General features: G+C 40.4%; 2 protein-coding genes across 2 annotated transcripts in view; one reads left to right on the top strand and one right to left on the bottom strand.

Moving 5' to 3' along the window:
- The window catches only part of T265_00096 (hypothetical protein), a gene marked incomplete at both ends in the record, with an annotated part of 82,024 nt that extends 56,071 nt beyond the window's left edge, over positions 1–25,953 (bottom strand). Inside the window, one exon of the mRNA XM_009163753.1 lies at positions 25,872–25,953. Within this exon, the coding sequence (XP_009162017.1) occupies positions 25,872–25,953 (82 nt within the window). The remainder of the gene's footprint in view (positions 1–25,871) is intronic.
- Positions 63–27,997, top strand: T265_00097 (hypothetical protein; the record flags this gene model as incomplete). Its single annotated transcript, XM_009163754.1, has 3 exons — positions 63–998; positions 23,331–23,482; positions 27,382–27,997. 3 exons carry the CDS (start codon positions 63–65, stop codon positions 27,995–27,997), a joined length of 1,704 nt encoding a protein of 567 aa, XP_009162018.1.

Below are 27,997 nucleotides of genomic sequence, written 5' to 3'. Positions count from 1 at the left end.
GTTGAAATCGACGTTAAGTTCCCACTTGTGGTGTGCCTGATCGAGGAAGATTAAACAAAGAAATGAGTGAGGAAGAAGGAGTGAGTGAAACGAATTCTGGTGAAAAAGAATCCCAATCGGAATCAGGAGCCAATGGAGTAGAACATACTGAAAACTCTTTGATTAAAGAGGATGCTGTTCATTTTCAGGATTCTGAAGATGAACATTTCGAAGAAGCCCAGTCAGAAAGACCTGGAGAGGAACCAGAGACCAAAGAGGAGCCAAAAAAGACTCAAGAAGAAGGTGAGGAGTACGTGGTTATATTAGAAGAGGAAGAAAACAAAGTGGTGGATGAACCAGAAGTGGTTCAAGAAAGGGTTTCACGAAAGCAGCAGCAGGATGATCAAATATCCGGACTGGCCGAAATGAAGACTCCTGCTAAAGAGAACGACGGCTTCTTCTGTAACATGAACGGAACCTCCTCTGTTTCGCCAAATGAATTCAGTCAAGGAACGGAGCCTAGCAGTCGCGTGGTTTCCAATGCTATTCCCTCGATGAACTCACATGCAAACGATCGACTTGGTGCAGCAATTAACGAATTCGCTGCACTGACTACACAAGACGACGACAAACATACTCCACAGCCTACAATATATCAGCGTCGTACAAACCCACCACAACGTTCCATTTACCATCGAAGCCCATCCGACAGAAAAGTTGCCGTGCCCAGTTGGTACACGCCCCCGAGCAAACCAATCACTAATATTGTTCCAGCTCCACCACCATACGAACAGCCCATGCAACATGGATACCAGACGATTGATGCAGCGCAGAGCCACTCTGTCACTAGCCCGACTCGAAAAATATCCAACAACACACCGTACGTTGGGTCACACGTTATCGCTTCAGAGACGGGACCATCACTAACAGTGCTTCTGCGTCGACCCACTTCTGAACGCCAGTGGGGTTTTAGTTTCTACGGTGGAGCAGAATTTGGCTGTCCGCCATTCGTCAATAAAGTGAGTTCTTTGTTTATGACATACGATGCCTATAATCTATTAGTTGACTAATGTTTAAAAAAAGTCACTAGAGCACACGAGTAAAAGATTTGAAGCTGCCTTAAGTAGCTATGTCAAGTCTGTGGATAATCGGAGTTTCGGAGAAACAGTGGTAAACAGCTCTCGAACGAAACACACCATTCTCCTCCAGAACAAGCATATTGTGCCTCTAGGTTTGCATGTTTTCCTTGTGTTTCAGTTTTAAGGAATTAAATAAATAAAGCGTTAGGAATTGTCCGTCTGATCCAGTTAAATAATAACACAAATAAGAACAACATATGACTGGTAAACGCACATTCTGGTTTCGGCCTCGTTTCTTAACCAAACAGAGTGATGAGCAGGAGCTGACCCCGGATAATTTAGCGTATCATTTCAAGTCGCCCCTGTAATACGAAAAGGTATATCATCAAAGAAACTAACCTCATTCACACAACGCATCAAATCGTTACCCCAAAGCGCTTTGAAGTTTGGCAGCAATAATTTCGAATTTGTCAGTCCAAGAAACATGAAATGCGTCTTAATTGAAAGTAAAGTTATCTCATTTCTGACCTGTTGATACCTGTCTCATTTGGCTTGACCTTTACGCGGCATTAGTGTGAAGTGCCTAGCACGTGTTCAGCGAGGGTACAAATTCCTACGCAAGATGTTATGTTATGGATATTTTTGGAACTGTACGGCTCATCGACGTCATTTAAGAGTTCTTCAATATTTTAAGCACCTCGATTACCACAACGAACGTGACCTATGACAATGGACGCATATAACATTTTAGTCTACCAGAGGTTGGTGGGGTAAGTGAACTTAGTCGAGTTGGAAGAAACGTTTGACATTTTGTGGTAGTGAGTCACTTTGGATCAGTTACTGGTGCTAGCGATCCCTGTATTGCAGTAATGTTGGGCAAATAACTGAGACATGGTTGTTTACACGTTCAAGGGGAACAATTTTGAGGAAACGACTTTTTCGAATCGTTCGAATAGTATCATGTTTAGAGCTCCAAGTCTATGGCGTAAATTTTCTTCATTTATTCCTTCGCTTCTCAGTGCAACTTTGTTAGCATTCGGACCCCGCAACAAATAAAACTGTTCAGTAAAGATGACTCATATTCAGGAGACCTAGGGTAATGTGATAGAGAATTAGGGACTTTTAGATTGAAAGAATATAGTAGTTAGTTGGTCTACACGTCTGAGGCTTTAGAATCTTCTCAGATTTGATATTCGGAAGCAAGGCTTCAATATATTCGGAAAATAACCACTGTATATGATGTGGTAATCTTGTTATACAACAGTCGTTCAAAGCTCACAAAGTAAGCAAACTCCTGAAGGATCCGACATTTTCATTTTCAAAAATGTATCCACTGAGGGGGATTAGAACCTCTTTTCGTTACATTACATCCAGCTTACGGACGCTTGAGCATGTAGCACGGTTTTTTTTGTTTCCAAAAATCAGGATAAGAACGAAATTGTCAACAAATGAAGCTCTCGTCATACCCTGGTCTACGCGAAAATGATCTTATGCCCGATGTTGCTTCCTGAATTGTTTTAAGCAGCAACCCAAATAAAATAAACATACTGTTATTGCTCCGTAATGTTATGCAAATCAGAACTTGCCATGTGTTTCGTTGTTAAGTGTGAACTTCCCCTTCGAAGCTCATTCACTTACAAATGCACCTAACGCCCCTTATCAGATCCGCCTTAATTACTTCGTTCTCAGTCTATCAGCTTTACATTGAGTTCGCAATTTTCTTTGCCTTTATTAAAAACTCTGATCACCAAGTACCGTGTACCGAGAAATATGACGTCCAAAATAACTGGAACATATTGGTAATGTGCCGAAATATTGGTAGATCGGGTTAATTTATTGGTTGTTGAAGAGATGGCTGTCGATCTGTTCGCCGGGTTGGCAACTGGACTTGCAAAGTTTCGTCACCATACAAGGAGACATCACTGCGCACTGATGATGTCTCCTCTTATGGTGACGAAACGTTTGCAAGTCAATTTCCAGCTCGGCTAGCAGATCAACAGCCACCTGATCAACAACCAATAACTGGAGCATATTTGCCGATAGAATATAGGGCAATATTTCTGGTCACAGATTATTTAGTTTAGCAAAATAATGGATGAATCTAACAATCGCTTAAACATCTTCCTCCAGGAAAGCACATTTTTGTCGAAGTAAAACGAAATTTCTCCACAACTTGATCAGAAGTGTTTGTAGTTGCTTACTAAACGCCTTGGCAAAGGTGAGAACAGTTGAGATCTCTGCCCTTACGAGAAACTCAACAGAAAACTACATAACCTCCGGAAACTACAATAACCACAGAGGAAACCGCCTTGAGATTTAACACGTCAATGCACTGATTTTTCTCACAGCTAATCAAATAGATCCCTATATTTCTGGTTATGGATCAGTCCTTCAGTCAAATTGTAATTAGAAAACGACCGATTCTTCCCTTCACCCTGGGAAAATTATACATTTGTTCAAAGACATTAGAACATATATGCCTATTGTGGACCCAGAGAGAAACTTGACAAAACTGGTTCACGGGTACCTCACAATATAACATGACAACCTAAATGTAATGTTACACCTGATGGACCACTGGTGACTGACTATGATGCGATCTTCATTTTCCGATGTATGGTTAACCCTAAGTTCGTTTGGCTAGGAGCCACCGGACGGACCGTGTTAAGCTAGTCAAAGGATCCTGACTCCAAAAGAGTGAAGAAAAGAACTGTCATTTAGTATGAAAACAAACTTGTACCTTTGTATAGACGCAGTACACTACTCCTAAGGTTCCTGCAACCCATTCGGCAGTCTACGACAGGTTTTACTCTTCCTTGAGCCCGACAGGTAGGCGCAGTCCACAGGTTTCCTTGGATTCAAACAGTACACTCATCTGCATAACAATTTGGTTTTGGCGGGAGACGCCCAAACCAAACGGTGTTTCCTAACAGATCGTTTTTGGCTGTCGTATATCTCTTAATGAGTGATTCAAAGTTGCTGCCGGGGATGCATTCCCTATTCCAGAAAAGCTTGAAGTGATCCTCCGGTTGTTTTTTGGTCTTTCAATTTTGGACCATTTATTCCAAGATTTTAGAATAAATCGTAATATTTCATCTAATTATTTCGAGCTTTAATCATCATATGTTGGAATCCCATTATATGAAACGGAATAATTTCGAATTAAATTCTGTTTCGAAGTAGGCAGTAGGCCAGGTATCTGAGCTCTTGATATAATACACCTATTTATAAACTAATTTGATACGAAAGGGATATTCATAAATGATACATTCAGTATCGTCTCTCAGTGTAATTTGTCTCCAGTGTAATTTGCAAGTGAACGTTTTTCGATAAATACACGCCATGTGTTATTCATATAGAACATAAAATCGACAGCAATTCAGGGACTAACACTATTTAAGGATGAACCGGTGGTGGGTTGTCGAAGACTTTATGTGACCCGGTGAGTATTATGTTATGCGAATGGTTTTTTACCTAATGGTGGACCAAACAAAATAATATTTATGGTATGTGGACTCCCAGAGAAGTGTGGAAGTGTGAAAAATGTAAGCAAAAGTGACAGAATAGGAAGTGAAAAAAGGCAGCTGTTATTAGGTCACTTGGAAGCCTGGTTATTTAAGGACATCGACGAAGCGGGAAGACGCAAAGCACGTTGCAGGTGCGCCAAAATATTCCCCACAGATAATAACAGTTTTCTTCGCCAGTTTTGGGGTGAGTTTGGAGAGTCATCTAACAGACTAGAAAGTACGTGTACGAAACAGTCACTTCTTACGAAAGTGAAGAAAATTTCAGTAGTATGCGAGAAACGTTCAGTCAATATGCAGCACAGGCACACGGCCCTGGACTTCAAAAAAAAGCCTCTTTATCAGTTTCATACCAACTAACGGAAGATTCGAAATTTGAAACTCGGTTCTCTGTAAGGTTTTAAAGCTGAATAAGAAGAAGAACACTCGAATTCGCAAACCCATTCTGTTGACCACTGAAATGATTCACTCCCTTATCGAATTATTTGTTCCTTCGTGCAATTGACAAAGACATGATTTTATACAAGAAACTGGTTAGGTCAGGGTGATTTAAATGATTAGCATGGGTAAGCATCAATAAAGTTAGGGCAGCGCATTTCCCCCAAATAGACGCCTGTGTGGTAAAAATATACGTATTTTGGTAAATTCAGTAAACGAACCTGCGTTGTGCTTTCTTTCCTCCTAGAATTTGTGCGTATTTTTAAAGCCTAATCGGGCATCTTCCGTGAGTGATTTCTCTTCACGTCAAACAGTTTATTCATAATTGTGCAAGATACCTTATACTACATCTGATGCACACAAATGTGTACTACAGGAAGGATACATGGAAGCCGCAAATACTTGCTACCCGTTTTTCAATGTCTGCGTAACGCCCGGAATCTGAGATAACCACTTCGTGACTTTTGCTAAGACACGCTCATTTGCAAACCAATTTGGTTCTTTCGAGAGACTCAACTGAAACCCATCTGAATCTCTCGTTTATGATGTTCTCGCTTATTTCGCTTATTATCGCGATATTTCAAATATCGTAGCGTTTTAAACATGAGGCGGCCTGGTGCAGCACATTCAGTTGCCTGAGAACATCATAAACGAGAGATTCAGCTGGGTTCCAGGTGAGTCTCTCGAAAGAACCAAATTGGTTTGCAAATGAGCGTGTATTAGCAAAAGTCACGAAGTGGTTATCTCAGATTCCGGGCGTTACGCAGACATTGAAAAACGGGTAGCAAGTATTTGCGGCTTCCATGTATCCTTCCTGTAGTACACATTTGTGTGCATCAGATGTAGTATAAGGTATCTTGCACAATTATGAATAAACTGTTTGACGTGAAGAGAAATCACTCACGGAAGATGCCCGATTAGGCTTTAAAAATACGCACAAATTCTAGGAGGAAAGAAAGCACAACGCAGGTTCGTTTACTGAATTTACCAAAATACGTATATTTTTACCACACAGGCGTCTATTTGGGGGAAATGCGCTGCCCTAACTTTATTGATGCTTACCCATGCTAATCATTTAAATCACCCTGACCTAACCAGTTTCTTGTATAAAATCATGTCTTTGTCAATTGCACGAAGGAACAAATAATTCGATAAGGGAGTGAATCATTTCAGTGGTCAACAGAATGGGTTTGCGAATTCGAGTGTTCTTCTTCTTATTCAGCTTTAAAACCTTACAGAGAACCGAGTTTCAAATTTCGAATCTTCCGTTAGTTGGTATGAAACTGATAAAGAGGCTTTTTTTTGAAGTCCAGAGCCGTGTGCCTGTGCTGCATATTGACTGAACGTTTCTCGCATACTACTGAAATTTTCTTCACTTTCGTAAGAAGTGACTGTTTCGTACACGTACTTTCTAGTCTGTTAGATGACTCTCCAAACTCACCCCAAAACTGGCGAAGAAAACTGTTATTATCTGTGGGGAATATTTTGGCGCACCTGCAACGTGCTTTGCGTCTTCCCGCTTCGTCGATGTCCTTAAATAACCAGGCTTCCAAGTGACCTAATAACAGCTGCCTTTTTTCACTTCCTATTCTGTCACTTTTGCTTACATTTTTCACACTTCCACACTTCTCTGGGAGTCCACATACCATAAATATTATTTTGTTTGGTCCACCATTAGGTAAAAAACCATTCGCATAACATAATACTCACCGGGTCACATAAAGTCTTCGACAACCCACCACCGGTTCATCCTTAAATAGTGTTAGTCCCTGAATTGCTGTCGATTTTATGTTCTATATGAATAACACATGGCGTGTATTTATCGAAAAACGTTCACTTGCAAATTACACTGGAGACAAATTACACTGAGAGACGATACTGAATGTATCATTTATGAATATCCCTTTCGTATCAAATTAGTTTATAAATAGGTGTATTATATCAAGAGCTCAGATACCTGGCCTACTGCCTACTTCGAAACAGAATTTAATTCGAAATTATTCCGTTTCATATAATGGGATTCCAACATATGATGATTAAAGCTCGAAATAATTAGATGAAATATTACGATTTATTCTAAAATCTTGGAATAAATGGTCCAAAATTGAAAGACCAAAAAACAACCGGAGGATCACTTCAAGCTTTTCTGGAATAGGGAATGCATCCCCGGCAGCAACTTTGAATCACTCATTAAGAGATATACGACAGCCAAAAACGATCTGTTAGGAAACACCGTTTGGTTTGGGCGTCTCCCGCCAAAACCAAATTGTTATGCAGATGAGTGTACTGTTTGAATCCAAGGAAACCTGTGGACTGCGCCTACCTGTCGGGCTCAAGGAAGAGTAAAACCTGTCGTAGACTGCCGAATGGGTTGCAGGAACCTTAGGAGTAGTGTACTGCGTCTATACAAAGGTACAAGTTTGTTTTCATACTAAATGACAGTTCTTTTCTTCACTCTTTTGGAGTCAGGATCCTTTGACTAGCTTAACACGGTCCGTCCGGTGGCTCCTAGCCAAACGAACTTAGGGTTAACCATACATCGGAAAATGAAGATCGCATCATAGTCAGTCACCAGTGGTCCATCAGGTGTAACATTACATTTAGGTTATCATGTTATACTGTGAGGTACCCGTGAACCAGTTTTGTCAAGTTTCTCTCTGGGTCCACAATAGGCATATATGTTCTAATGTCTTTGAACAAATGTATAATTTTCCCAGGGTGAAGGGAAGAATCGGTCGTTTTCTAATTACAATTTGACTGAAGGACTGATCCATAACCAGAAATATAGGGATCTATTTGATTAGCTGTGAGAAAAATCAGTGCATTGACGTGTTAGATCTCAAGGCAGTTTCCTCTGTGCTTATTGTAGTTTCCGGAGGTTATGTAGTTTTCTGTTGAGTTTCTCGTAAGGGCAGAGATCTCAACTGTTCTCACCTTTGCCAAGGCGTTTAGTAAGCAACTACAAACACTTCTGATCAAGTTGTGGAGAAATTTCGTTTTACTTCGACAAAAATGTGCTTTCCTGGAGGAAGATGTTTAAGCGATTGTTAGATTCATCCATTATTTTGCTAAACTAAATAATCTGTGACCAGGAATATCGCTTTATATTCTATCGGCAAATATGCTCCAGTTATTGGTTGTTGATCAGGTGGCTGTTGATCTGCTAGCCGAGCTGGAAATTGACTTGCAAACGTTTCGTCACCATAAGAGGAGACATCATCAGTGCGCAGTGATGTCTCCTTGTATGGTGACGAAACTTTGCAAGTCAGTTGCCAAGCCCGGCGAACAGATCGACAGCCATCTCTTCAACAACCAATAAATTAACCCGATCTACCAATATTTCGGCACATTACCAATATGTTCCAGTTATTTTGGACGTCATATTTCTCGGTACGATGGCAGCATGTTGCCTCCGAGAAATTGTGCGCTGCTTCCTAGCTACTTCACATATGCTTCGACAGCCGCATTTTTAGCTTAGGTCAAGGTATCCATCTGTTCGTAGAATTACATGATGAACAGACCAAAGCGCATAAGCGATATAGTGAGTGAATGATAATATTGGCCATTTACGAAATATTGAGCAGTTATTTGGTGATTACTGGAGTAACTCGTCCTGCCTGCATCAGAAGAGTTGTCGATGTAAGAAGGGCTGTATTGGAAGGCTGAAATCGATGTGAACATATTCTATAGACTTGTCAAGCCAACCTTAAATATTATCCTTTTACACTCAAGTCACACCGAGTGTTTGGTCCACTTGCCTAAGGATGGCATTGAATGGCTTGCGCATGCTGATTATGAACGATAAAGTTACGTACTCAGCAAAAAAATGATTTGGAAAGTTTTCAAGCTTCACTGATGTCAGTTTTGTCGGTGTTAATTTTTCTTGAGCTCATGTACACGTTGGAATATTTAGGTTGCGAAATTCAATGGATTGGCTGGCAGTCAGCAGCTTTCTGATACTCCGCGGCATCACAGGGGCTGTCTCAAGATTCCTCTCCAAAATGCTCAACGTTCATATAAGCTTGAGCAAAGTTCCCAACAAACATCTGAATAAGTCACGAAGTGTACTACTCATAAGGTTGCTGAAAATCCATCGACAGCCTACGACCGGTTTCGCCCTTCTTGGGGCTCACCAGGTAGGCGCAGTCCCCGGGTTTCCGTCAACCTTATGTTCTACTTGAAACCAAATTGCACGAAATTTGCAAATATACACTCATTTGCAAACCAATTTGGTTCTTTCGAGAGACTCACCTGGAACCCAGCTGAATCTCTCGTTTATGATGTTCTCGCTTATTTCGCTTATTATCGCGATATTTCAAATATCGTAGCGTTTTAAACACGGCCTGGCCTGGTGCAGCACATTCAGTTGCCTGAGAACATCATAAACGAGAGATTCAGCTGGGTTCCAGGTGAGTCTCTCGAAAGAATTGGTTTGCTCAGCAACCTTATGAGTAGTACACTTCGTGACTTATTCAGATGTTTGTTGGGAACTTTGCTCAAGCTTATATGAACGTTGAGCATTTTGGAGAGGAATCTTGAGACAGCCCCTGTGATGCCGCGGAGTATCAGAAAGCTGCTGACTGCCAGCCAATCCATTGAATTTCGCAACCTAAATATTCCAACGTGTACATGAGCTCAAGAAAAATTAACACCGACAAAACTGACATCAGTGAAGCTTGAAAACTTTCCAAATCATTTTTTTGCTGAGTACGTAACTTTATCGTTCATAATCAGCATGCGCAAGCCATTCAATGCCATCCTTAGGCAAGTGGACCAAACACTCGGTGTGACTTGAGTGTAAAAGGATAATATTTAAGGTTGGCTTGACAAGTCTATAGAATATGTTCACATCGATTTCAGCCTTCCAATACAGCCCTTCTTACATCGACAACTCTTCTGATGCAGGCAGGACGAGTTACTCCAGTAATCACCAAATAACTGCTCACTATTTCGTAAGTGACCAATATTATAATTCACTCACTATATCGCTGATGCGCTTTGGTCTGTTCATCATGTAATTCTACGAACTGATGGATACCTTGACCTAAGCTAAAAATGCGGCTGTCGAAGCATATGTGAAGTAGCTAGGAAGCAGCGCACAATTTCTCGGAGGCAACATGCTGCCATCGTTCTACTACTAAAGTTATCTAAACAACGGTCCTGTAATTTGGTTATCTATCTGCTGCCAGGTTTCCGTGGTTGTCACACGTGTGTTTATATTCAATTTGTCGCCAATTATGAGCACCATTTCCGAATAAAACACGACAGTTTTGATTTTTTCAAATAGCCGTTTGATGAAAGGTCAAGCCAATGGTGAAGCGGAAGTATCAACATGATTTATTTTTGGTCGTTTCAACTCCAAAATTGGTTAACAGATTTAGTAAAATACAGCAGTGCAAAGTAATTTGGCAGCCAGATTCACAAGAACCGATTACGTGTTCCGAGGAGTGAACGGTTGACCTGCCCAGCTAATTGCTGCTTGAAGACATTGTGAAAGTCACTTGGTACGCCATACCACCTGATTGTGACCAAATGTATACTGTGCACTACGGTGGGGAGCCGGATGCTTTCATAGAAAGTAGACTCATTCAAATCCATAATGTCTTCTTCGTGAGATGGGCAGTGAAGGGGATGATCAGATAACCAGTCAACCTTCTCTAGAGTTGGATACATATCATCAACACCTGGTGGGTAACTAAGAGGGATCGCGATCTCTCTTTCAGTCGACACTACTTTTCCGAACCTGTTGCATTTACGGAGAAGTGCAATAATTTGCCGCCGCTGATGCTTCCACTTTTCAAACCTCCTACAGTTCATAGATGTTTGTGTTCTTCCTAGAAGCAAGCATCCTATCATTTATTTTGTGGTTTGAGCCATGTTGCCCGTGCAGCTCAGTGGAAAACAAGGTGTAACCTGTGATATTCATCTCACGTACCTTTCACTGTATTCCATCGAAAATACAGAAATGGTAGTCTAAATACTTTTTCGGGATGCTCTGACAATCTTTAAAATCCCTGGTCCAAAATACGACTTTGTGTAACGACTCAGATGGTAATCGAAAGCCTAACCCGTAAATTTACCGCCATCGTTTCTTAGCCATAGCATAAGATCGATTCTCTTAGTTCTACTCTGACTGGTACTGGGTCAGAGTCCGGTGGTCGGAAATTCCAAAAACCGACAAAACCACGCTGAGATACCAGAAATGAAAAATTTGCATCTTAGAAGTTTGTAAATTCTGCAGGAAATTGCGTGTAGGACCCTGATCAGATTAGTTTGGCATGGGTGACGGTTGCAGATTATACTGAGATAAAAGTAACGCTTGGTGATTTGATAATTTAGAAGATGAGGGTGTGTGTGTATACTTAAAAGAAGGATTGAGTGTTTTTATCGTGCTTTGTCTAAACCACAAATCATGTGGATTCGATCCGGTCGAATTCGATGTTTATTCAGCTGACACAAGCTTACCTGTTACCATAATTTGGCGCGTTCTTCGATTATTTCATGGGCCTTTGCAAATAGCATCCTCTAACTAATTCTGGATAGGATGTTCAATGAATGTCATTGTGTGCGCGGCTGTCACATGTGCTTGAATGTCAAAAGAGGTTCACATGATTTTTAAATAAGAAATGACTAAAAACGGAGAAATTCATCATCATCATCATCATCGTCATTGGCAGCATGACATCAGTGTTTAACACCGATGCTTCACTGCCGTGATGGTAGAATGAGGCAGATAAAGCAGAAATACCTTAGCTTTGTATTAGACTTGTAAGCTTTGCATGCTCTGAGTAAACGTAAATGAAAGCTGACTTGGTGTGGCATGGCCGTTCAGCATAACAAAATATAATGACTTTCCTTTCCTTTGTTTTGTTAAAAATGGCCAGCTCTACTTGAATATCTACCCTAGATCTCATTCACAATTTTATTCGCAAAATATATGTTAAAACCTTTTTCTAACTTAACTAAATTGATTGTGAGAGGTAGGGAGACAAAGCCGTGAAGTATTTATCGATCAGCATTTGATGGTGTAGCGCAGCGTGTGTTCGCCCTCAGGTAAGCAAGAAATTGTTCCAGAGTGACTCACACAGTGATTAATCAGGCAGAATAAACGGAACTACTCAGGGCGGTAAATAATAATATGCGTCTATGGAAAATGCAGTCCGGATCAAATTCAGTAGTGTTATGATGAATTAATATTCAACGAAGAAACTAATTTGAGTAACTAATTTTTAGGACAAGGCGTTATAAAAATTCATAAATGGTATACAATAGCTTTCAGCTATTTATACGGTAAGGTCTCAAACTTCAGGTGTATACGCAAGCGAATTACAAGCCTAATGAGCATATAAAGGGGATTTCATTCAATTAAAGTGAAAAACAATTGGCAATCAACTGAATCTTTCAGTATCTTTTAGGGAGGAAACATTGTTGAGCCCAAGTATGTTCTCTCACTTTTTGCGACATACTCATGCCTGCCGCAACCGGATTGAAAGCGCATCTGCAGGTGCATTGTTTTTGTCAGACTTAGATTCATTACCCATAAGACACCTCAAATAACTTACCTGAACTTACCATGAGTAGCCAACAACCGCTCCACATGTGAAACCCAAATATTCATCTAAATGACGACTATATTCAACCAACAAACTCCGAATTATTGTTCTTTCAAATTTCTGTAGTCTGTGACTAAATTTACTTGTATGATAACCCTTGTCCAGATCAGTGCGTCCAACCAGTTTGTTGGGAATCATAACAACAACAGCAACAACTACTACTACTCGGTCCCCGAGTTACAAACACATCCTATTCACTGGGAAAACTGTGTATAGTGCTTCACTTGGCACATGTATAGCACAAGTGTTCCACCTGAATAATGAGCGGTTTTTCTTTTCGACAGCGCTGCAGTACTGTCTTTGTTTACGTCAGTATTTTTGCGAACACACCTGCACTTATCTGAAAGCCGTTGACTTTCTGTACTGGAATTTCGCGTTATTTAATTGATTTCGACACAGACAGATTCGTTAGGGATTCGCTAAAACCCATGAAAGAAACATCACATGACTGCAATGAATAAAACGGTGCGACATTCAACAAACCTGTCTAGATCAGTTTACACTTACCTGAACAGTAAATGCCCACAAATCAATTGCACTTTTTAAGACAAATTTTAGAACATTTCAGAAATGAACAGGTTGTTTCGTCGTTGTTTACTTTGGTAGACACAAAATATTACAAATGAAAAATATCGTCTCTTTTCACATCAAGAACTCGTGAACTATGAAGGAACTCACGCAGGCATCAAGGATTAGTTCACTAGCTCAAACTCTGTTTTGCCTGCATTTTATATATCCAAATCACAACGAGTAGTATCCATCTGTATGGTGACCTAAAGTTCATCACAAAGGAATACCACCGCTGAAAATCATTAACTTGTTCGGGAAACACGATCTCAGTGAGTGAGGGAAGAGTGGTGCTATATTGTCTCTGTGTCTGAGTTAATTAGTGGTTGTTGATCAGCCGCTCATCGGCAAACCAATAAAGATGTTCAAACTACCAAGGTCGCTTGTTTGAAACTTTCTATCGGAGTTCCGCGAGGTACGCATTGTCGAAATTTTCCGATATAGATGAAATGGCTTCACACTGGCCCTCGGTTCTTCAGAATGGATTGGCTCCACTTCAAGGGCGAAATCACAATTGAAAATATATTTCGCCAAACTTCCTGTCTCGTTGACGATTGGCTTATCGATAAGAACCAGCCCTATCTGGCAGATACATGGATGTACATGGCACAATTGGTCTCCTCTGTTTAGACTTTTGGTTTTAATCACAACTAGCTGGCAGCGCTCTCTAATGTACTGTGCGCAGTTGTCATACCAAAGATCGATTTTGCCAATTCACTCGGGATCTTCTTGTATGATAATGGTGGAAAACATGGTTGAACATTATATTCCTGATATTGACAGGGAGTCATGGGATCACAAAGGTTCAGTATGAAATAATAACAACAGAGGATGAAGTAATAAGGTAATCAACAAATTCCTGTAAGATTTTTTATGTGGCATATTTACAGCCTGGTCGAAAATATTTCGTCTAAATCGATGTGACAGCTGGGCAGAAACAGTGACATGTACTCAATCGTCGTAAGCGCACGAAAGTAAAAATATGGTTGATGAAAAATCCTGGAGTGGACCTACGTGATGAGTACCAAAAAAGATGAAACCGGCTGTAAACTCTTATAATTTTTCAACATCTTTGTGAGTAGTGTGTTGACTTAAAGGAATATTAGAATGATTACTCTTAGTCACATTGGTCTACGGTCAACAGATTAGATGGTCAAGGGTAAACAGAAAAGTTCATTGCAAATTTTATGTAAAATTTACTACGGAGAATTTGATTAAAGTGTGAAGACGTTTGGAAAAACTTAGTGTCTACCTGGAAAAGTGAGTCACTTTTCAAAGCAATTTGTTAATAGTACTATGTTGAAACAATTAACTCTGTTAATCAGACTTTCAATGGAGTTACGAATCACCTGTGGATTCGTCCTCGAAATCTAGACAGGCTCCTAGTACACAGAGTAAACCATAAATGCGCCGTTGTCTAATCAATACTAATAATGGCGGATAATTTGGTCACAAAACGGCCTCAATTTAGGATTGTTAGCCTAACACGCCTTTTATCGCAAGCACCAATTCTCTTCTGGTGTGGTGAATAATTTCGCAAGAGTAAGAAAGGTAGTCCCCGACATATCTGTGATGTTGGCTTGTGCACTTCTACTTTGTTTTACATTTCTTCGTCTGCCTCTTGTTTATACTGAAATCTGGAGGATAGTGTAAGTCTAAACAGTGCAGTTAGGAGACGTACCCTGGCAGACGCATGCACTTTGCACTGGCTCCTCAGTGGTAAATAACCAATAAAACGGAAAATTTATGGTCTTCATAAAAGTAGGCTATTTGCCTGATTACAGGTTAACCGGTCGGTGAAAATAAGCAGCAATGGTGTCATGCCAAAGAAATCGATTGCCGAGTAAGTTTGCGCACAAAATAAAGACTTTAGGGTGCGAATATTTTGTGATTCTGTTTCAATGTTCTTGTCACACGTTGTCAGTTTAAGTCTGCCAAAAAAATACATTACTTCTTCGTAAACTTACTTTGAAATTCAGTGGTCAGTCTTAACGCGATTGCAGAAGACCCACTGTGACCGCTGCCCCATAGTCACTTGTGATAAACCTGTCATTATCGAGATCGCAACAACACACTTTTGTGTTATTCACTCTTTAAGCAAACTAACAGGCATAAAGATGAAGATCTTTGGTAGCCTAAGCAAATATCAACAAGAAAATAATAGCTTCAGTTTAACTAGAGATTAGTAGGAGAGTAAAACAATGCACTCCTTCTTGTACATTACACTTAATGAGATTTTACGAAATGAAATTTGCTATGCAGTGTTTGAAGTTCCGGATTTTCGAAAGAACAGTGAGTAGACTATTCAGTATTCTACAAACCGTGACAATCTATTATCGAACCCCGGAGTTTCTGATGTGAAACCATCTGCTCAACTCTACTTTGAGTTAACTGAGTGTTGAAAAAATTGACAGTGCTGGAAGCACAGCAGCCTGGTCATGCTGAGAATGCAAAAAGTTTGGTCGCTCACACCGACTGACATAAGCTGGCTAGGATGGCCAACGAACACTGCCAAGCAAGAACACGTGAAGGTTGGCTGTACGCTAGGTCGCCTTTGATTAGAAAAATGAAACAGGTTTGCTTTTCGACAAATACACCTATCGGAAATTAATTTGATTTTTCAACTGAATCCCTTGTTTACGATATTCTTCAACTGATTGTGGTGCACAAAGGCCGCTCCATGGTTCAGCTGGTACGATATTCCTTTGTGAAGATATACCGCGATATCCCGAATATTATACCAACTTAAACATGAGTAGGACTTTGTGAAACACATTCAGCGGAAGAATTTTCATGAAATCAGTCCAGTTTGGGTCCAAGTAAAACATAAGTTTGACGGAAACTTGGGGCTGCGCCTACCTGAAGGGCCTCAAGAAGGACAAAACGGGTCATGCGCTGTTGAGGAGTTTTCAGGGACCTTGTGCGTAGTTTTGTTTATGAAAATAGGTCTGCAGTTTGAATGTGTGAATATAAATTTCTGATTTGATTGATTTCAGGGTCACACTGGGGAAAACATTACTAATAGAGAAGTGAAAAATTTGTCAGATGCCTGGCATTTTTTACAGAATCGAGGTTTATCTGATAGATCTACCAAAGGTTCACTGATTGTATTTCATGCTCGAACATCAAAATGTACGTATGCAAATTTAAACACATTTGGTGGTTGAAATGAGTTTAACGAAGACTCGCCTTCGAAATTATATGTTATATTCTTCAGCAAAGTACGCCACACCGAGGCTGTCCCACCTATATTTTGGGAGACATTCAAGATATGGAAGTATTTTTTATGCCTGGAAGATCTTTAGAAATCCTTCACTAGCCTTATGACTGAATTCCGAAATAATATAAATCAGTGTATTTGCAGCTCAAATAATGAATAGTTTTACGAATCGAGTGGAATTTCTACCTGGGATGTCTTTACTCGAGGGGCCGGTCAACACGTGATCAGGTGATGAAGTGTCCAAGGTTGAGGGATGAGTGACGCTGTACTTTGTCTAAGTGAGGGTTACTCACAGTGCTGGTAAGCCATCCAGGTCCAAACAATCAACTATTCAAGCCACCAGCTGGGAAGTCGAGATTTCTGGACACCCTGGTGTTTGGTGAAAGGTGCACAGCTGGTAATTCCCAATAAGAACAAATTTACTGTGCTTCTTGGCTTTTCAGCATAGACTGGCTCCGCTTACATGACGGACTCTGCAGTGGAAATCACCTTTATTTGCAAACACATTTGTAACTCTTTCACTCCAGTCGTATCACCACCGATAATTGTTATCTACTACCACTACCCAAATAATTGATGCAAGTTAAGTAACTGTCGTCTTAGGAAGTAGCTGTTTCCTGAAGAAAGCTGAATCATATTTTCCTTTTCAAGGCCTTTGCTTCGTTTTTGTTAAACAAGTCAAAATAATAACCTAACTTTCCGATATTTGTTTATATCGCCAATGCGTCAGTTATCTCGTGTGATAATATTTGCTTTCTAAACAAAGCCTATCCCATCAATCTTGCAAAAGTAACTTTATTATTATCCATCGAGTTCAAATGAGAAACCTCAGTTTGAATACTTTTTGGATTAGTTCTCAGAGAAATTGTGACCAGTATAAGACTCTGCATGTTGCGTAGAAACCGTACAGGCTGTCAATCACTCCTTGATTAAACGAGCACAAAACTATCCGATTGCACCCGGATACAGACTGTTTAAAGGAATATAAGTGAGCTAGACAGCAAGTGGAATGCGCACGACAATTACTCATAAATGCATACCGATTCGTGCTTGCGCCACCAAGACAAGTTGAATCTAAAGGCCACAGTGACATTGATCGGAAGTTTTCGGGAAGGAAAAATGAACCCGTTTAGTTCAGACACTGTCAGAATTCACAAAAAAAACCTATTGTCCTTTTCTGTGTTCGTTGCTTCTTGATTGCCAAGGCAAACATTGCGACTGTGTTTCAGGTACGAGAATTTATGATAAGAAAAGATGTAACTTCTTTACCTTGTTAAATAAACGAAGGTGAAATGTACGGTATCAGTTTTTCCCTGATCCGAAGTAAAATTTTGGCCGATTTACAATCCAATTCAGACTGGCAAAACACCACAAAACTGCTTATTTCTTTTTTGAACAGGAACCTTGATGGGATTGTACTCAGAAGAAGCGTGTTCCTCCATGCAAGCTTGTTTTTTAGTTTTTACTTTTATCTTGACTTCTGAGAATGTACTTTGGACAACCTACGTTTCCTACGCACTGCAGCAATGAACCGTTCATCAGTGTAAATACTTTGTTCAGTTTAGCGATTAGAATGACGACAGCATCGAGGAAAGTGCACAGTATATTGGTAGCCGAATTTTTGAGAATATCAAAGTACCAAAGTACTAAAGTAACCATATTATAGTTATTTATTCGCAGTTACATGAAGGAATGAACAGTTTAACCCGGCCAAAAGTATTAAAGCAACCTGATTAGTTGGCTGTTCATTGCCCTTTGTTTTAACACTATTCAAGCATGGTAGGTCCATAGATTCATTTCTATTACCTAACTGTTTCAATATAAATCACATACACATTCAACATTGCATTAACTTAAATTTTAATAGTATAACCTTTAACTATAAACTATGGCGTCATCACCAGACTTCCCATTGTCTAACACAAGGTCTTACGTCAGCCACACTTAAGTTTCCACAAATTACTTTCACTTCTCCCATTCGTTCCGCTGTGCAATCCTCGATTGATATCAACGACTATGAACTTTACTTTGCTTCTCTTTTTGTCCGGTTTTAGTCCCTGCAGTATGTGCAGTCCAACAAGCTGATTGAAAATGAGAGTTTTTTCCGCTTCACCACTTAATGTTCCAGATAGTACATACACAATGGACAAAGATCATTCAGAGGTCACTGTTGTTGTAGCTGTTAACAGCTTTAAGTGTCCACAAATGCCGAAGTTTTATTAGCACCAGGAAGCCGGACTACTGGAAAATCATTGTCTTATCGATCATCGGAATGGTTAGCAAAATAAGTTCACGTGAAATCACGTGACACATTGGCAAGCTGCCCAACAGCTGAAGCGTTAGCACACCATATGGACTGCGATATACTGGTTACCAAGTGGGCTAGTTTGGTCCTCGTAAAATCAGTACAGCTAAGAAAATTTACATACACCACTGTCACATGATAGCCATCCTGACATTTACTGATCTATCGGAAATCCTACTCTTACTGCGATCAGCTGCTGCTTGGTTTTTTTATGAAGGCCCTATGAGATATTGTCAGTTGTAGTCCGTAGGTATTCCCTATTAAGGTAGTCTGTTAGCTCATCCTAGAACCTCCGAAAGGCAAATATGTCCTCACCTAGGAGGAATTTTGTCTTTTTAAAAAGTTTCCAAAGGATAATACAGAGGAATCAGGGTAGCGGACAAGATAGCAAATAATAATAGCAAAATAAGTGGTTAGGGAGATTAGTTGCCGTTCGAATCAATGACAAAATCCAATCATAATTCTAAGTATGAAAATAGTGATCGTTTAACGCTACTGAAGAGGGAAATTTCCTCTCAATCGGTCGACTGGTATCTGGAAAATTAAGCACAAAACTGAGCACAAGAAGCAGTGGCTGAAATTGCGTATGACGGCTTGAATGGGAAATGCTTCTCTCGAATCTGTAAATCAGTGGGATCAAGGTAGGTAAGTGCATTACTGGCTAACGACGAATCAGAACAAAGTTTTCGCTATAACATAGCATGCGGACATTTGAGGTGGTATAAATCAATCATAGCGAACTGTCTACCCCATGCAACTGCACTAATCAATGTTCCTTTTGAAAAAAAAACAAGTGGATAAAAAAGGAAGCCACCGGGAAGAGACGTGTCTCATTTTTCGGTAAGCGATCAGCTAACATTTCTAGTGGATGAAAATTTCACGTGCAGGCAAATTTTGAGGGATTCACTTCGTTTCTATCATCAAGGACACAATATTCCTGGTAAAAACCCGTTCGGATAACGGCACTAGATTTTAACTTGCCCGTTGGGCCCCAGTTCGTTGTAAGTTTAATTCACTGTAGATAAACCTATGCACTTTTCTAAAAGTCAGTATCGATCTTTTCACACAGTTTGTGCAGCCACTTAAATAATGGTCTAATTTAGACTCCAGTCCTGAGTACCAAAACCTAAAATGATATTTTGCAGAACCTAAAAGTGCATCTTTTTGACAACCTGTCCTCATTGTACTATAGAAAGTAATGCTCATTGTACACATTTAGAAATGTAAAGTGAATAACTTGAAATCTGAGACCTATTCGAATGAATGAGTATAAACACTCTCGAGAACTGAAACACCGAGTGGCATTTCACTTCTACAGAGATAACTATCTACTCATTGTAGATAATTAAGTATTTTTCGGTGACTTAACTCTTCTCAGGAGAGAAACGTTTAGCGGCACGATTGTGGTAACAGTGTCACCTAACTCCGGTTCGTTTAGGCCACTATTCCATCTACAGCTGTTCGTGGGCATATGAATGTGAGTATTCGTATCTGCATATCTTTTTGTTTCCATCTAATATGTTTGTATTTTAGAGATGACTTCATGCACAGAAACTTCCGTTTTTGCTAACCCTAAACCGCTGTGCTGCTACCTATAAAATACTATCCATGATAAAAAAATTCTTGCATCCCAAATGACTTTTTGCTAGTTATTCTGTGATGCACATTATCAGGTCAAGGAGTTATCTTCACCTTTGTGTACTACATCTATAACCTTATCATGACCCTTCTATCAGGAAAGTTCACATCATTTTTCCTGTAAGCGTCAAAACTGTATAGGAAAAGACAGCGTTTATTCGTTCATCTCCATTGATTCTGCCGTGACAAGAAGTGGGAAATACCGGTGGAAGGTCAGTCATTCCGTATTTTCCTAAGGTGACTGGATAATATATCGATCATTGTGCGTCAACGGCTTTTCTGGACACAACGGGTACACTGCTGACTAATGCACAGCGTTGTATCTGCACGAGCTCGAAGCAAAGTTAGGAGTGTTAAGTGAAATTTCAACAATCTCCTTTCGGTATGATGCAGTCAGCAAGGAAACGGCTGGTTCACACAGCCAGAAGATCTTGCTTATATTAGGCAAAAAAGTGATTATCTATTCCGTCCGACAATTAGGCCCTGGACGGAAGCCCGCGCTCTTTCAAGAAGTAATATTACAATCATTTAGCAAGTTTGAGTAAACGAAGAAAAAGCATGAAACCTATGGTTTTTGTTTGTCTTCAGTGTCATTTTGGAGTAAGATCTTTGTGGGACAGACGAACCTGCAATAAACTGAATGAACTTATTATTCCCGTGTTAATTAAACTTACCGTTCACACTGTCACCAATACCACAAACCTCCGCTTCTGTCGTAAAGCTTGTTATTTCTTTAAGCAGTCATTCTGTTTAGTCATGCATTATGTGCCTCTTTGGATCCGTGCGCGGCTTTGGCTGATAATAACATCAGATCAAAGGTGTTTGACCTCTGCCCAACGGGTCCGCATTGTGCTAGAATCATGTTGATATCGTTTTGCTTATCATTTTTTGCCTCGTGAAATATACTCTGAATACGTCAATCAGTTACGTAACATTTCGTTTTCTGTGTCTGGTCATCCATACATAAAAATGTGCACGCTAGTATATATATCTTGGTAAGGTTAATGTTGTCGCTAGGTTGCAAATAACTCTTCATTCAGTCTAATAAACAGTGCGCCTCTTCCTGGGTGATCTTTCGATTGTCAAGTTTGTTACCGAATGAAAGGACTGTTCAATGTAGGGCGTGTCATCCTATAACTTCAACAAACCTCCATTCCAACATTTTGCTGTTTAGGAAAGTCTTGAAACACGTTAATTTAAATTTAAGGGTGACCAAGCCTTCGGAGGTGCGTGAACCCAAAAGGCTACCGATGGAATGAGTACGCTTTCGACTGGAACATCTGGTAGATAGCATCTACTCAATCAAATCGCCTAAATGGAATGTACTCACAACAACCTAACCGTTGAACATTAATAAAAAGTCTAGACCATACCCAATGTCTTGGGCGTAACGAACTCCGGGTAGTGTGGCTAAAAGCATCGGTTAGTGAACTTAATTTGTGTTAAATTTAACCCTAGGAGTATGACAACAGAGAATGATGCTTCCTATTGCGTCTAGCATCAACTAGGTTCAGAGTCATTTTTGAGTAGTTTACCAGTTTATATCAAAAGTTTGATTGGTATAAAGCAAATGACTGCTTACACAAACTTCGGAACACATAATGACGTTTCATTGGTTTTTCTGTGTTCCGGCAACATGGCATCAAGGCAGTCATCCTACCTACCACATGTTTTAATTAGTTCGGACCCCATACAGTCACTTTTCAGTAGCAGTTTTTCATCAAGCCGCCTGAACTAATAACAGCACTTTTCTTGCTTTTAATTGTTTAATGATCCTATACTTTTATACACGACAGTCGGACTCATTGGGTTTTTGCACTTCTTGCTGTTTATTACGTATGTATAATTTTAGCTGATACCGTTTGCCGACAGGGCACTGATCCGATATCGTTCCAGCTCACCATCCCCCTGTCGATTCTGTAGACCGGTGACCCAGCAGTTGTGATGGTGTTCAAGCGGTGACGAGCTGCTGGAGTTGAACATCTAGACGCTACTCTTTCAGTTTGTTCAACCTATACTGATTTGATGAACTTAGCTCTTCACTTGTCTCCCACATGTTTGACCTCACCAGTCTCACCAACCGTGAGAAAGATTCAAGTCCAGCAAGTTTTTGTAGAGAATCTGAACACCTAGCCACCTGTCCACAGGTTTCATGTGATGCGCAACTCTAAAGTTCCGCTGTGAGGATGAAGCCATTTGAGCATTTGTCGAATTAGACGTCAAACTATTCGTATCCTCGTCGTCACGGAGACCTTGAGGAATAAATCACAGAGGTTCGGAATTTACTGCATTCTTGATGTGGTCCCTTAGGTCTCCGAGAAGCTTATTTACATCAGGAAATTGTCTAAGGTTCGACTCCCTTTTAGATAGAATGTCTCTTGAGTAGTTTTGTTTTATTCGACTCAGACCAGGTGATTAAGATCACATAGATTAGTTTTTGCCTTTGCTTCCTGCGCACTCTATCAATAACCACTTATTACTAGTCAGGGACAAAAGCCTATGACACTTGACTTTGAATTCCACTTGTAGAACTCCTCGATTGATATGATATGACTGAGAAGAACCAGTCTTGTTTTGTCGCGCGCATGCACCTGATGATTAAATGTCAGCAAGCCGAATTGGACCAGGTTTTTCTCTTGCGCTTCTTAGAATTTCTGGTTTCCAACGCCATCTAGGCAAGGTAGAGTATGAATTCACAAGACCGGTTGTGCGGATAACCTCGCCTTGTTTCCGCCTGAATCTGTCAAGCTGTAAAGTCGACTTTTAACAACAATGAGGCCGTAAAACCTTTTTTCAATGGGAGGCTTCCGTGGAGTAACTTGTTTATAATGTTTCGTTTCCTACGCTGTTGGATCTCTAGGAAATTAGATAGTTAAAAACTAAATATCCTCCACATCAATCCTTCTTGTAATGTACGTCATACTAGTCACATGTTGGCTATATTTTCGACCTTTTTCTATCCTCTAGGTTACGAAAAACGGTTTGGCATTTCAACAGGGCGTTGAAGTCGGTGACGTGATTGTAAGTATTTGCAAGACGTTGACGGTGGGCAAAACACATGACCAACTGAAAGCGGAAATTCTCCGAGCTGGAAATGATCTCGATTTGGTGCTGATTCGGTAAGATATATTACAAGCAGTTTTGCTTTGTTGGGTGCGATATTGTGTTTTACACGAAATTTGATTATTAACGGTTGCAAACATATTTATATTTTTGAGAAAAAGGCAGCAATACCATAAAGGTCAGTGAATAAAGTATGTATGGTTCCTTTGACGTCTGCACTGGATTGTATTCCATAGCCTTGAGAGTTTGACGGAAAAGAAGTTACACTCATTTCGTTTGGATGCCAGAAGCAGGTGAACTGTGAGTATTTTATCCGCCAGATTTTCCTTTGGTAAGCTAGTGAAGGTTAAATGTAGTTTTCATAAAGCTTGATTCCGCTTATCTATACGTTCCATGTTATGAAACTTTCCGATTATCAGGCGATACCGTGGGGAAGTCACTCATTTCGGTCATAGTATCCAAACACCTTGCGGTTCCTTGAGCGGCTCAGATTTTGAAAAAAAGAAATAGCAAATTATGGTGCTTGCTGTAATGTAGCAGGGGTGGTCATTCGTGGATGGTTTTTATTTTTGCCATGTGTGTGCGTGTTATTTCTGTTACGCCTAAACGTTCCCTGAAACCAGACAAGCGGAAGACTGTCGTGTTAACCAGCGTTCGTCCTCGTTGAGGTTTCCTCTACCAGGATTCATTGATAGACGTTACTAAAGTGATGACAATAGCCCAGATCAAGTTTTCAGTTTGCTTGCTTGTTTAACTCGGAAAAGTAAATCAATTTATTTACTCCTACCCATTCATATTTGTCGAAATTCCGTTTTGCAAAACTTGGGTGTGTATGAAGTTTCGTGACACAACATTCCTCAGGACAACATACCACACAGGGGCAGAGTTGTTTTGACCTTTTCCGGGAGTAGGATTTTAAGACTGGTACAAAATGTGTACCGGCTTGTTGAGAATTCCACAAAGATTGTGGAAGCTTGTGGGGATGTTTTTTGACAAACTATTCAGTGTTCGCCCACCAAGTGTCCCCTGGTAATAATTTGTTACAACTCAAATGGACTAATTTCTGAGGGAATTGTGTCTGCTGCCTCAAAGCGAACTCCTGGATTACTTAGTGATTCAGATACAGTGTGTTTACAATACTTGTGGGTCTTGTTTGTTTATACCTCGCCTAATCAAACCCAACCTACTGAATCTTCATATGCTCTTTAAGGTATCTGAGTGCTAGGTTACTGTGTCGGTCAAAGCATTTTGGTCCAAGAATTCAACTCGAAACAAAGTGTCTGAATCATTTCAGCTTGTGGAGTGATTCTGAGTTCCAAAGTTGCCCAGCCTGCAGCATCCTTCATTCCGGCAGGCCCGATGTCGCAGTCTGCTTGATTTATTAAACTACCTGGAAAGCGCTGTAAATGTTACTTGTGATTTCTTGGTTCTGGTCTCGTTTTTACACCACAATTATAGAAATCTGTTTCTGTTCCACTTCATCATTGTAAGAATGGCTTCCGCATGTGGCTGAAAAAAGTGCAAAAAATGGTGCTTCCCGCATATTCCGTTTGAACACTTTTAGCTATAGATGAATCAGAAGCCTGCAATGAACCAACGTCAGATTTTTCCCCTTACTCACTGTTATAATATATATATATATATATATACCCGATAATCACCCTACGAATAGTAGCATTCGAGAATCAACTCTTCTTTTAGGGTTAAGAAGATTCAAGATAATAGCGCATATACCTTGCAAAATAAGCTATACTTACTCTTCCAGTAACTATATCTTAAATGGACTTTGGCCGTACGATCCGTACTACCGATATGCTTTAGGACAGGTTAAATATTATTCAGGGATATTGAGTCCGTAGTTAGAGTAGATGGTTTCTTGTTTGTCCCCATGGAGTATTTGTACACGTTTTTGAGTGATTTTTCTTTCTTCTCAACGCTAAGAGCTAACTCTATTGACTTATTTTTGTCAGACCTTTTGGAGTATTCGTCCGGCTACATGGTCAAACCTATCCTGCGTGGGTTGTAGTGAGCGAACTCAATATGTTTTTGCTCTATTAAAACTAAATCACTTCGTCCGTTAGGCAATGGATATTCACATGTCGTTCACCTAGGCCCATTAAAATATAAATTTTTGAATATTCTGTCAAGCATACACTCAGATTGCCGAAGGTGCCATGAAGAACACTAGGTTAAGAGATTTCTCCACGTTTTCGCAAGATTGCTTTATTCCTTGAAGGAGTCTAACCAACAGGAATTGCCCCAACACTATGCGACACAGCTACATTGGTTTCCAGGGACGAATAAAATTAGCACAAAATGCGCTTCCACTTTAAGGGTGAGATAGAGTTAAGCCAGGAATCTTCATTAGATTCCAAACGGAAATTACTTAGTATGTTAGATAATAAAACTGGAGATAAAGTGGCGTAGTAAGAAACAATTGCTTACCGTACGCGGATAGTTCTCCAAGATAACCTGTTACAGGTGGCTGCCAGAGGACAAGTTTCTTTCGCCTCGAAGCACTAAGCATTGCTTTGGTTGGAGACTTTTAATATTCTGTTCACTTTATTGGCTGTGGAGAACGTCAGTGTTATTATATCAAATGATCCGAAGGATGATACATTGTTCTGTTAGTATCGATTTCAGAGTTTGATGTAAGCGCACCTTGGGGGCGTCCCTGTGGGAGCTACAGTTCACAGCGCCAAAAGTAACCTAAGTAGTTAGGAAATGAATTTTGACTACCTTTGATGGCTTTTTTCATCCCTTTTCTTCTGTTCTCAGACATCGTTTTTCGATAATTTTTAAACTATTGCTGGAATTTCGTTTTGCATATTCTGTTATAAAACTTGTGTACTGTAAAAGGACTGAACATGTCCTGCAGAATATCCTTGAAGCCAAGCAAGTGAGTTAGGTATCGTTCTTGAGATGCAACGCAATTGTGGATTCAACGAGCGAACATAGAAATATTCGGCAGATCTGACTGTAATTTTTGTTCGCGAACGCACAGCTGGCTTGAAACCTACAGGCCTCAACCAAAAACATTCCTGTGCAACCTGGACTAGATATTTCCTTTATTTTGTTCGCTTATGAATGCGCGTCAAGGTTAGAAAAAATCACCCTCATTTTCGTGATTAAAACACAGCACATCTGAGTTTCTGATTGTGTACGACAAAATCAATCTCCCTATGGAACTTAGGAACGCTTTATTTGCGAAGTTGCAGCAAAAGAATTGTCGACTTCCGAAAGACAGCCCACCACATATATGCACCTGATGAGTTTTCTGTCGGTGTGAATCGAGTGTACATCTGGGCCCCAATGAAAACCCGATTCACCGATTTCTTTAAGGATATTTACCTATATGCCTGCGGAGAATGCAATGGTAGATGATTGTTGCAGTGGATAAAAGGGTGAAAACCACTGTTCAGCAAGTTAGACATGCCAACTCATTACCCAGAACAAACCTATTCACCTTGATGTCATTGTCAGTCTGTCCTCATTCAATTTACAGTAAGCATCACCTTGCTGCGATCGGTACGTTTTAGAATGTATAGTTCTCAAGTCCGCTGGGATAGCTCTTATTTGAAACCAGTGGCCATATTTTTGTATGCGAATACATGACAAGAGGAGTTTGATTTCAATAGTTCTTCAGTATTTCTACTACCTTTCTCACCCGGACGACTAGAACTATTTGCATGAATCGCCTGCTTTAAACATCATGGATCACAAACTAATCGGTCCCCGTTAAGTGTCTCATATCGCATATTCGGACCAGGTTACCAGGTTACCAGGTTTTCAGGTTACCATTTCGAATTCGGTCTGTGTGCCCCTTGTGTGAGGTATTCTGGTTTCAACTGCTTAATTATCAAAATTCATACACACTCATTCTGAAAGCTTTTGCCAAAACACGTTATACTGGCCGTTCATTTGTGAACTGTATTTTAACATCACTACTTTCCAGAAAGGGAGTGGATCTTGAAAAACTAGCACAAATTGTTCCTCAAGTGTTCCAGTGCGCTGCTCGAAGCCCTCCATCGAGCATTTCCTGCGGAAGTGCAGATTATGCACAAGCGGAAAGCCCCCGGACACGATCAGGTCAGTCATTGACTCGAGGGCGTTCGTTCCGTTCAGTCAAGACAAAATCGATTCGAATTTTGGAGGAGCAATTGTCTGGTGGCCAGAGTCCCAGTTCGGCTGTGGCCACTAAGCAGCACCTTCAAGGAGCCAGAGGACTTCCAGCTGCTGGATCCATGAGTTCCTATACAACCGCTTATGGGCAAAATGTAAGTCAGGGTTATTCCGGCCGTCAGATTGTCATTAATCCAACGAATGCAGGACATCTTAGTGCGCCCAATGATTTGGCTGCAACGTATGGACAGCAGTATCCAAGCCAACCCAACTATGGATCTGATATATCGAGTCACTATGCCGGCAACCAGCGAGGAATGTGGGAGACGCGCTCTGATTATGGGGTTGGAAACGCTGGTGGTGGTGGTGGTTGGTCTGGTTCCGTGAGTCCTCACGGACAGCAGATATATCACTCACCGGATAACCCAGGCAAGTCCAACTGCCTCTGA

Source organism: Opisthorchis viverrini, assembly GCF_000715545.1.
Source record: "Opisthorchis viverrini unplaced genomic scaffold opera_v5_1, whole genome shotgun sequence".
In the NCBI taxonomy this organism is placed as follows: domain Eukaryota; kingdom Metazoa; phylum Platyhelminthes; class Trematoda; order Opisthorchiida; family Opisthorchiidae; genus Opisthorchis; species Opisthorchis viverrini.
The sequence above is the reverse complement of the archived record's forward strand: the minus strand, read 5'-3'. Positions and strand labels throughout refer to the sequence as shown.